Source organism: Gambusia affinis, linkage group LG12 (assembly GCF_019740435.1).
Source record: "Gambusia affinis linkage group LG12, SWU_Gaff_1.0, whole genome shotgun sequence".
In the NCBI taxonomy this organism is placed as follows: Eukaryota; Metazoa; Chordata; class Actinopteri; order Cyprinodontiformes; family Poeciliidae; genus Gambusia; species Gambusia affinis.
In genome coordinates, this window is record NC_057879.1 from 3,213,553 (window position 1) to 3,225,192 (window position 11,640).

General features: G+C 36.7%; 1 protein-coding gene across 1 annotated transcript; it reads right to left on the minus strand.

Annotated features, from left to right (window-relative positions):
• Positions 1-3,513: 3,513 nt before the first annotated feature.
• asip2b (agouti signaling protein, nonagouti homolog (mouse) 2b) lies at positions 3,514-9,919 on the minus strand. Its single transcript, XM_044133117.1, has 4 exons — positions 9,783-9,919; positions 9,558-9,677; positions 6,172-6,242; positions 3,514-5,354 (listed from the first exon to the last, which is right to left on the minus strand). The coding sequence occupies exons 2-4, from the start codon at positions 9,664-9,666 to the stop codon at positions 5,187-5,189; spliced, it is 348 nt and encodes a 115-aa protein (XP_043989052.1). The 5' UTR covers positions 9,667-9,677; positions 9,783-9,919; the 3' UTR covers positions 3,514-5,186.
• Positions 9,920-11,640: the final 1,721 nt, after the last annotated feature.

Consider the following 11,640-nt stretch of genomic DNA (forward strand, 5'->3'; position numbering starts at 1 on the left):
AGCGATCACAAGTTGTGTGTTTGCGCACCGTGCTGTTGGGAAAGCTGAAGCAAAGGGGCGTGGCTTACAACTCACAAACGTACAAGTTGTATTAGGAAGTTTCTATTTTGTTTAACAAGTTTATTTTGAGGGCTGTAAGGTTGCTCTATTTCAAGCTGGAACTTTAGGGTTCATTACATATTAAAATAGAATTGATTGATAATCACTTTAAAAAATATATATATAATAAATAGGACATTGTTGGAGAACCTAAACCTGCTAAGTCTCACTACTTTCTCCCTGGCATGTCTGCTGTGTTCCTTCTCCACGAGGCTTCATGATGTTATGTAACCTCACAGAACAGCTGGACTTTCATTGAGAGTAAATTACACACAGGTGATGTTCACGCCACGCTTTTCATGAAATCATTCATCAAGGAAAAACCTTTCAGAACCACGAATAGCTTTCCCTCATCGTCACAATTCTACGCTATGTTGCGTCTTTTCAAGAACAGAAGAGAATGTGCTCTTCTTGTTCATTTTAAAGCTAAGATTAAATGATAAAAAATAAAATAAAAAAACACCCAGAGGGCCACATTCAGAAGTTTTAATGTGGTCTTATTTTTGGAGCCGCTCTTGTTTTCTCACCCACAGAAGGAATTTCTGGGAAACACATTTCAGCTCTTCTCCTTGATAAATGAGTTCCAGGTGAAGAAACTGGATAAATAAAGTGATTCCTGTCAGCAGTCTTCTGCTGCTCCTTCTGAAACAGACACGGGTTCTTACTCAAGAGCCTCAAAAAGCCAATAACGGTGTATATAATACTTTGTAAAAATAAAAGGAAATAGAATGCTCATGCTCCAGTGCGTCATATTAAACCAGTGTAAATTAGTTGGCTGTGGTTGGAATACCAGCCTTTATTCTTCAAATCAGATCCTCCAGGAAGCTTCACTCACACTGTAATGATGCCCAGTACTGTTTCAACATCACTGACAGATTCTCAACTTTATTTTTGTTCCTTTTGCATTGCTTAACATTACAACCACAGAATTGCGATAGAATGGTTGAATTTATTGCAAATTCAATCATTTCCAATAAAATCAAATGAAACTGAATGCCTGTAGAAGTCAGTACAGAAACAATGAACAATTTTTTATTTAACTCTATATTCTCTGTATACTCAAAAACTATTTTTGTTGTTAAATTATTAAATAAATATGAGCTCAACAAATATATATATGTATGTAGCTTTTAATCTGTTATTCAATCATCAGATTGGTGCAAAGTGCTATTATTCAGCTCTCGAGTGTTTCAGGAACCCCTGATCATTTATATTTAAAAAAAAACGTTTAGAAATGTGGGCTGTGAATGCTAGCATTAGCATTAGCGTCCGTGCTGCTAATGTTTTGCATGGAGATGCTATTGTAGGCTTGAATAACTTTGCTGATAGGCTAGCAGCTCCTTTTAGCGCAACTTGAAGATAACAGTAGTGTTTTCCATCGTATCGTTTTTATTTTAAGCAAATATTGACCCTCAGTGGACCAAGACAAATTTCTTCATTATCCATCGCTTGTGCGTCAGATTTACGGGCGCACCAGAAACGGCTGCATATAAAGGTTCCTGTTAAAATTTGTGCAATTACTTAACCAAATTAACTTGTTAAAGTCCCAGCCCTAATTGATTTTTTCATAAACAAAAATTCTAATTTACTTTACCGTGAAGTCTTCTGTTTCACCTACTCTGCAATAAATAAAAATTCCAATATTTTGATGAACAGAAAGGAACAAATTATTGTAGCTCTAAAAAAAAACAAAAACAATTTATGGTTTTTGCCTTAATGTAAAATGTGCAATTGCCTAATATTTTAGGAGGAATATTTTCTGTTTTGTTGACCATTCTCAACAAAATTGAGAATGATCTTCAAAAAAAAAAAAAAAAAATCAAGGTTAATCAATGGAAGTAACCAGAAAATGTTATTGTCTTTTACTACACAATTTGAAAATGAAAGAAAAAAAAACATTTGTTCTTCCTAACATTTCATCATTGAAGATCTCATCCTAAAAGTTGCTCAATAATTCTCCCAAGAAACCCCAAACATGTCGTAAAATCGTCCAGGTCAACCTCAGTGAGAGCTCTGGAGTTGCTCCGTGACAAAAGAAATTCCTGAACTTTCCTGATACTTGTCCACACAGCGAGAGTCCAAATGAGTCTGGCAGCAGCACAAAGGAAACGTGTTTCCTGATGGAGAAGACAGACGATGCGTCTGTCATTTCACGGCTCCCCTGCTGACACATTCAAGTCAATCTTTCTTCTCATGCTCTGCCCGGAAACATGAACGGGTTTTCATGTTTGAGAGTGTGAAAGGAACATGGGAAACACACTAGATCGTGTTCCATTAAATGATCTCACTGGTGTAGTCAGCCATCCTTCCTTCATTTTGCCTTCAGTCAGACAGTCAGTATTTGCCTTCTTTAAAACATCCTGTATTCGTTTTAGATCATGAAACTATCAGACAAAGATAACCTGACTAAATGCAAAAAGCTGTTTTCTCAACAGTCTTTTAAATTCACGTACAGAAATTTGTAAACCATTCTACCTTGCAGAAAACATTTGATTGAGCCACAATGGAGGGTTTCTGAGCATGAAAGACATGCTTAAGCTAGCACTGCACCATTTCAACTGAAGTAATTTGAACTTTGACTAGCTCTCTCCAAACCCTTCAGTCTTTTTTTATTAAGGATAAACGTGCTGATGTACTTCCTGTTGTGGTCTTGTTACGTAATCCATCTGTGCTTCATCTTAAGGCCACAAATAGATCGTTGAATCCTTCAAGATTTTCCGCTGAGGAGCTGCAGGTTGTGAAGCAGCAAAGCAATAAAAACTACAAAGTTAACATGTTTTAAGGCTGATATGAAGTCTTGGAGATCATTGTGATGCTATTTGCCAAATGTAAGACAGGCGTGTCTGTTGGTCTATTGGTTTTTGTTGAGGCCTCCAGAGCTTTACATGTTCTGGAGTTTTGTTTTGTTTTTTGGTTTATGACTATTTTAACAATTAATTGACTTATGATTAATTGTTGATCAATGGTTTGATCAAATTAGATCCTATTTATTAACAAATAACATCCGCTTAGTCCTTCTTTCAGTGTTGTAGTGTGGCCGCCATCCAGCAGAGGTCGCCGCTGGTCATCCTAAAGTGGAGCCAGTTGATAAAGAAATAAAGATGGCGGGGCCATACCAGAACGGGGAAGAGAAACGGTCCAAACAGAGTCTGCATTTTTGTTTTAAATTATATAAACATGACAATCTCCTTTCTAGCCCTGTCACAATAAACAATAAACCAATTAATCGCATCATATATTAAAATGACCTCTATAATTTCCATTTGCATAATTTATTGTTTTTTTTGGGGGGGTTTTGTCAGACTGACGTTTTTCAACCAACCCTTTTTCTTGAAGAACTGTCTTTTTTGTTTGCAAAGATTACATAATTAATTGTTTGTTGTTTTGGTTGTTTTCTTTTTTTTTTTTGATATTTAAAATGTCTTACAGTTATAGTATTAAATGTTCATTAGCATTAAACGTTTATTGATCTTTATGAATGTGCTCTTGCATTATTGTGCCATTACCATTGCATTACTTGAAAATGGTCTCAAACAACAATATTATAGTTTATTGCAATAACTTCTGAGACAAGTTATTGTCCAACAAGATTTATAAGTGACAGGCTTACTCCTTACATTTCTCATTAAAAGCACTCAGTCAGCTAAGCTGCCTGGGAAAGCAGCACCAACTTCTCAACCAAAAACTACTGATGCGCTACGAAGGTAAGGAAGTGATAAAGAAAACAATAAAGTTTTATGCTTTTCATCTTGCATTAAAGTTCCTGTTTTGCTATATTTTAATGGTATATCTGTTTAATGTGAACAAACAACAATTTCCATTGTTTTTAGTCAGTATTTAATACGGCCTACATTAAATGATGTTAAAATTGTTTAATTTCACCATATAATGAAAACTTTAGCCTGTTATGTTATGGAAAAACGGTTAACCCTGCCTGCTAAAATACTACATGTGGTATTTAGTAATGTTATCTTTGACATAAAAATATATTGGATGATCTGAAACATCTGAGTGTGACAAAAAAAAAATAAAAGAAATCTGAAAGCTTATTTTCCCAACAATGTAAATTGTGTTTTTTTTTCTTTTAGGATGTTTTTTTAGCAATTTTTATTTATTTTTTTTACATTTCAGCTCAAAACAAACCCCATGACATCATGAGTTTATTGCATATTTATTAGATAGCAAAAATATAAAGTCATTTGAACTCATAAAACCACACACAAATAATAAAGTGCAAGCAATAAAGGAATGATAATGTACATGAAATTAGTTTTTCCACACCACTTCTGCTGTGAGTCTTAAAGAAAAGATGCTGAAGTCGTACAGTAAATGTCGGAGTCTCCACATGAGTGACAGGAGAGAATATGCAAATATTGTGCAATGCCTAAAAGCAGCAATGCCTAAAAGTCAGTCACAGTCAACATGTTATTATTTAGAAACATGAAAAATGACACAAGTCAAGATTTTTATTGGCCACCCCCTTCTGATAGGAACACCATCCCTGTTTTTAAGGCAATCTTAGCGCAGCAGTGATGCATTAAACCAGTGGTGTACAAGTGGCATCCTGCATGTTTTAGTTCTCTCCTTGGTTTAACGCACCTGGATCAAATGATGGCTCCTTAGAAGGCCTAAGAAGAACACTGACATGCTGGAAAGGTTGTTACTACCACCAGGGAGAGAACTAAAACATGCAGGATGCCTCTCTGTCTCGTCTCTGTAAGGCGACACACTGATGTGAGCTAACAGACGCTTTATTGTTATGTAATGAGCCAGAATTGTTTCATAAACTTATCCTATTCTAATTATTACAGAGAAATGGCAAGAATCATCGTTTATGCAGGCAACGTTGTACACTTTTAGTGAGATATAGCAGGCTTATGTGTTGAGTCTTTATCTGCCTATTAATGCTGCGTGTGATGACAACTTAGCTTTTCTTTTATCCTACATCTCCTTAGAAACATTCCCTCATTTTCACTAGCTTATTCACAGCGACTGCGCTCTGCCGTTGGATGATGTTTCAGGTCACGTTGAAGCAGAATTAGAGAAAACTCCCCAAGTGTGTGCTGAGCTGTACCGTTGGGTCGCCACTAGGTCCTCTTCAGGCAGAGCGGATTCATCCTCCAGCAGTGGCAGATGGTGTTAAAGAGCCGGCAGCGGCAGGAGGCGCACGGGTCGCAGCAAGGCAAGTGTGAGAAGCAGTTCTCCATCAGGCGGCCGCAGCGCCGCGCCGGGGTCAGGATGTGGGACTTGTGTCTCTGAAACGGCAGTGAAGGTGACAACGTGGCATGTTGGAATAGAGACAGGAGCTCAGATCTGTGCAAAACGAATAAACTAGGGGGAGAGCCTGGAGTCGACTCGGCTGTACGTTGTGTGAAGGGTAAGCGAGTCGCAATAAGTAATTAATTAATTAATCACGTGATCAATTAAAATGAGCTCAATAATTTCCATTTTGATGATTAATATTTTTGAAGGGCGGTTTTGTTTGCGGAGACAATCCTTATAGTCATGCTTCCAGTTGTAAGAGGTTTTTGTTTTATTGTTTTTGGTTGTGTTTTATTTTGGAACTGTCTTCCAGTTGAAATGTAAAGTGTTCTTTGGAAAAATGAAAGTTTATTGATGTTCTGGAGGGAAAACTGGCATTATTACAGCATTCTCAATATCACCTTCCTAAAATGTATTACTTTTGGAAAAAAATAATTTTTCTTTTTGGCAAAAGTGATTTTTTTGGAATGTTTTTGAAAAGAGAAAATATAACTTATGCCATTGTTTTAGAAATATGACAATGTATTATAATATTTTCGCCCATTGTAATAATTAGAGGGACGATTTATTGTCCAACATAGTTTATTACCGTGACAGGATTAGTGGAAGGATTTACAGGGAAAAAGGTAATTGATAGGAGTTGGTGAATAAGGGAACTTTATTTCTTGTTCAGTGTAAGAAAGCAAAACTTTAGTTAGCTAACAAGAAGGCGTACAGTATTTACTGTACTATGTTGACAGTAAATGCTGTCAGCGTAGTATTTATGTGCTCCAAGAAAATTGCTTTAATCAAAAAAGATTGAAAACTTACAATGTGAGTCTGCTCTGCTGGAGAAATCTTATGCCTCGCAAAGAGTCGTCTTGTTTTAGTTTGTCCCCAAACTAGGAAGAGAGATCACAGATGAAAAGAGTCTTATTGACAAGAAACATTTTTTTACTTTACTATTAAGCATTATTTCAATGCTAGAATTAAAAGAAATGACACTAGAATGGAGATTCTGTGGACCTCTTGCAGGTTGTCTTTAGAGATGCACAGATCCAATATGAATCTCTGTATCGGTCTCCATATTGGAAAAAATATATATATATCTACATCTGGTCCACTTTCTGAACCATTTGAAAAAAAGGTTTGTTGTAGTTTATTTCTACATGTTTGACCACGGCAGTCAGTGTATTGTTTTATTCAGTTTCTTTATTATTTATTGTACATTCATTGGCTGTTCTACGCCTAATTTCACTGACCTAACAAATTAAAGTTGTTTTTACATGTTTGACCAGATTTGTGTAGATGGAGTAATCAGTTAAAAGGCTCACTGGCACCTAACTGTGGTTGAGGACATCCAGCTTTAAAATTCAAACACTTATAATCAAACCATCTTAATTTCAGAATTTTATATTTGTTCCCAAAAAAGCTTTAATCTCTGGACAAGCAGTAGATAAATAACTCTAAAATATTGTACATCCAGAGGAGTCTATGTTGATGAGAAGGATACTGGATACTGTCATGATCCTGGGAACTTTGGGCTTTGGTTTCCCAAAGTTTATCTGATCATTATCTTGTAGTTTATTTATATCCAGTAGGGTTTATCCTACTGGACTGGGAAATAAAGATATTTCCCAGTGATCTTTATTGTTAGGATAGTGTTACCTTTATAAAAGGTTTATCCATTTGTGCTCAGTTTCCTAGTTTATTCTTCTGTTTGTCATTTACACCTCAGCCTCAGTAGAAACTCATTGGTTCTTACCGTCCTTTGCTGGAGAAGGGTTTTCTTTTATGGTTTCATAATTATAGGCCTCCATTTCACCTCCTGCCTCCGGTTCTGCCTACATTCTTGTCCGACTTGAAACCAACCATGGTAGATGCATACTGAACTGTAATTTTTTAAAATTTTTATTTACTGTTACGCCCGTGACATTAGCCTTTCATAACAAAAGGAGAATAATGACAGAGAACAGAAACAACCCCACAGGCCAAGTTGTACCTAATCATCGGAAAGAACAGGGTTTCATTTAAACTGGCCTATCACCAACTAGCAGGGCGTCGAGGGGTCAGCGAATTGCTAGATAATTGGTGGGCAAAAGCAACAGAGAACTTGGCACCTTACATCTGTTTTGAGGGATGGAATTTAGAGCCAAAGTAGATGAACATTTGTCTCCGAGGCGGCCAAAAAACACTCGCCATTAATGAGTTGAAGATGTGAAAATCGGTGCAAGTGGAGTCCTCTGGGGAAAACAACTACTCAGTCATTAGGCAGGACTTCTTCACCCCGTCTGTTTAAGAATATGCTCCTTTCATCTCCAGAGGAAAATATGTTAGCAGATGTTTTGGTTAGCATCTCCTAAAGAGAGTTGTCAAGGCTTAATTTAATTATACTTTGAGCATCAGAGGTTGGACCGGTATCCACAGACTAACGGCGTAGCATTGTTTAAATACGAACGGACACACTGTGCTGCAAATCAATGTAGTCACCCTCACAATGTTTTGATCATAACTGAAGAGACCTTCAACATCGAACGTATTCAAACCCCTTGAGCTTTCTCACACTGTTAGTACGGCAAGAATCAGAATATCCAGTTGGGATTTTATTGGACAGGCAAACACAAAGCAGTGCAGAATAGTGAAACAGAAGGAAATGACACGTGGATTTCAGAATTAATTAGCAAATGAAACTGTAAAACGTGTGGTGTATTGGCATTCAACTCCCTTTACTCTGATACCCTTAACTTCCTTCTAAAGTCACTGAATCAGTAAATAGGCTTCACCTGTGTGAAATTCAGTCCCAGTGAATCTGCGTGGTATTGGTCCAGATTGTAGAACCTTAATCACACAGTGAGAGCTGTGATCGGATAAAGTTGTGGAAACGTTTTGTTGATAGCATCGCCTGCGTGGGTGATGTGGATGATTGAACACCCGCACTTTTCAGACCGAGTTAATATCTTTGTTTGCCTAGGCTAAATTTGGACAAAACAAAAGTTCAAAACAAAATTCAGTTTTTAAAGGAACATTTCTGGGACGATGCCTGAAGCAGATGCTTAGAGTGCTGAACAAATTATCATTCAAAGTATAAAAAATATTATCCTGTTTTACTCACTTTTATAGCAAAAAGCAAACAAGAATTTCTTAAACATTCACAAATGTCTTATTTTTATTAGAAAAAATGAGATCATGATAAGTTATCTGTATTATGTAAAGAGTGAAAAAAATAGGAAAGAATAAACAGAGACTTTTATCAAAGTGGTTGTAATTATCAACAGTTTCATATAGTCAGTTTTGCTCTGAAATGTAGGATTTCACAACATGCGTTTGAGTCCAAAAATAAAAAGTTATATTATGTGGGTGTGATGTGTTTTTTAAGGAAATAATAAAAGTGTCAGAAACCATTTTTTTATGACTCAAGTCATAGAGTTTGAAGGCAATGCAACCAAAGAATAATGTGTATAAACTTTTGATTTTAAAGACTTAAACCTGACACGTTTCTCTCATTATTGCAGCAAATAGAAAAAGTTTTCAGTAATTCTAACTGACCTGAAACGAAACCAGTTTGGTCTGATTTAACTGTAGACATTAAAATGAACATGTCTTTTAATTTCCTGCAAACGTTTTGTTTCAATGGTGTACCTTAACGTTAAAGTATATTTGAACCAATAAAAATTACTTAATATTTGATTTATAAACGAATTTTGCTCTATCAGACGCATTTATTTAGCTAAAAGTCAAATGAAATTTTCAAAATGTGCGAATTAAGTACATCTACAATTTTTCGGGATTTTCTTTTGTTTGTTTGTTTGTTTGTTTGTTTGAGTGATTCTACTTTAAACAATGCTATTTCAGACCCCACAATAATATATTTTGTAAATTTTGAACAATTGTTTATGTGAGATACCAGTTCGATTGATAAAACCCAGAATACCGCATGCTTAAACAGGTGAGCTTTTAAATGTTCGTCATTAAGCAGGTGTAGCCAATTAAGTCTAAGCCACATAAAGAGAGAAAATAGCTAATTTCTCAGACTTTTCTAAGTTTGCCTGTTGTGAGATGCAAGCATATATTGTCAGACGGACTAAAGAAATGCCTAGTTTTATGTAGGATTTATCCACAATTTCCGCAGACCACGTATCCCTCAGGCACACAATTATTACGGACAATAAACAGCAGAAAACAAAGCCAGCTGTAACGTGTTTGCTCAACGTCCACACCTGTAACATTCTCGGTCTTCCTCGCGTCTTTTTTCGTGTCCTCTGCCCACGAGAGCGGAAAGAAAAGCAGCAGCAAGCAAAACAAGTGTCTGCCGGTGGTCCTTCTCATGGCGCTGGAACCTGTTGAAGATAGTAAAATCCCCCTCACACTCAGAAAATGCGTCTCTGGGTGTCCGCGGCTGTTGAAAAAGTGAAGGGTGAAAATGAAAGCGTCGGTTAGCCTACTTTTTTTTTTTTTGTTTGCTCTCCTTTATCTTCGGTTTTGAAGGCTCGGCTCTGTGTGCGACTCTGACGAGGTCTTGAGCTTCTACCCAGGCCTAGCGCGAGCGACGAAAAGGCGCCGCCCCCGCGTTACCGTCTCGAGACGCGGCGGGAGGTGATGCTGTGGGTGCTGCTCCATGTTTAACACGAACATCCTATTAACATTGTATTACTGAGGCAGCTTGTAAAGCGGAGGTAAAACAGAGGTGAGTTTCGGGTTTTATTTAACCAATGCGTTATTTAGGTGCTACTACATCTAAAAAAAAAGAAAAAAAAAAGAATGCAGTGTAAATATGCAGTAGCTATTTCTTTTCATTTATCTCAAAAGTGGAACTCGTATGTCGTAAAGAATTATAACGCATAAAGTGACATATTCCAAGCCTTTATTTCTTGTACGTTTTGACGTTTGAGGGTTTTTAGACAATTGAAACCCAAATTTTAGTGTCTCTGAAATTTTGAATGCTATGAAAATGTCATTATCAGCTCTTAATCCTAATCAGCCACTTACCTCAAAACACTTGCAAAGGTTTTCTGGGACAATGGGAGAAAGAAAGAAAGATAGAAAAGGACATTGGCTTTTATAAAATCTAAAAGACTACTGGAGAAATGAGAAGTACAGGGAGGATGAGGAGAGAAGAGAAGTATTTTATCTTATTAGATTTATGTTATTCAGACAAAATAATGAGGAAGAAAGACAATTGATTCAAAATTTAAATAGAATTAAAGTTAAACTAGATTTAGTATGCTTATTTAGAAATAACTCAAAAGTAACATTTATCAGATAATTCTTTATTGTAAATCAACACAGTAATGTCATGGAATTTAATTCTTGAGTGGTAAATATTGCAAACTCGATAGACTGTGGAAGCAGTCTGCATGCTGAGGTGCAGCATTTCATACACAGTTGGCCCCTCAAGTGACACTTTAGAACACTTTAATCCAATGATACGGGGTGGTGAGCAAATAATTTCAGTGTGGCGTGTACATTTCTAATGGGACGTGTAAATCCAACCGGTTGTCAGTAGCAACCCAAGAAATTAGAGCAAGTTAGTACATGAAATGTGTGTAACGAAAAGGATTGACACAGGGAGTACGGTAAGTGTTGAAAACAAGAGCTGTTTTGCAAAGATAGCCAGAAAAGCTCAAATCTGTCAACATTTTAAGACCAATTCGAACTGCAAAATAACATCAGCCAGTTTTACTCCTAATTGATGTCCAAGGCATCACACAAGAGGCATGTCAGGATGGCTGAAAGCAATGACTAGCTATCAAGAACTTTGCAACTTCATTGCTGCATAGCACTGATAATAGACATTTTTATAGTCTTTGGAATGTTACAGGGACACTACCTTGGTGTTTCTCTACAGATTTATGACACAGAAGTCAAAATAGAATACACTGGCACTTCACAAAATCAGATGGCTTGCATGAGGGCCACTTACAGAGAGCTTCAGAAAGAACTGGAATTAGCAGGTAATTTTTTTTTTTTACCTGAAAACAATTATCAGTTCACTCAACTTCAGTGGCCCCTATACTCCCCACTGTCAAAGAAAAACATGTTGAAATTTGTTCAAAGTTTGCTGCAGAACACGGGGTTAAATTAACTCACACACACTCACCGAGTGTGTAGGAGGAATAGCAGCGCACCAACAGGGGTTTTGGAAGGGAGAACATCATGGTGTGGGGCTGTTGTGGCAATGACAGACTTCATGATGGAGGAAAAGATTAACAACATTGTTAACAAGAATCTGAATGCAACAACTGGAAAAGAAAATCTCCATTGGGTTTAGAGACCAAAAATAAAGCTGCTAGAATGAATCAG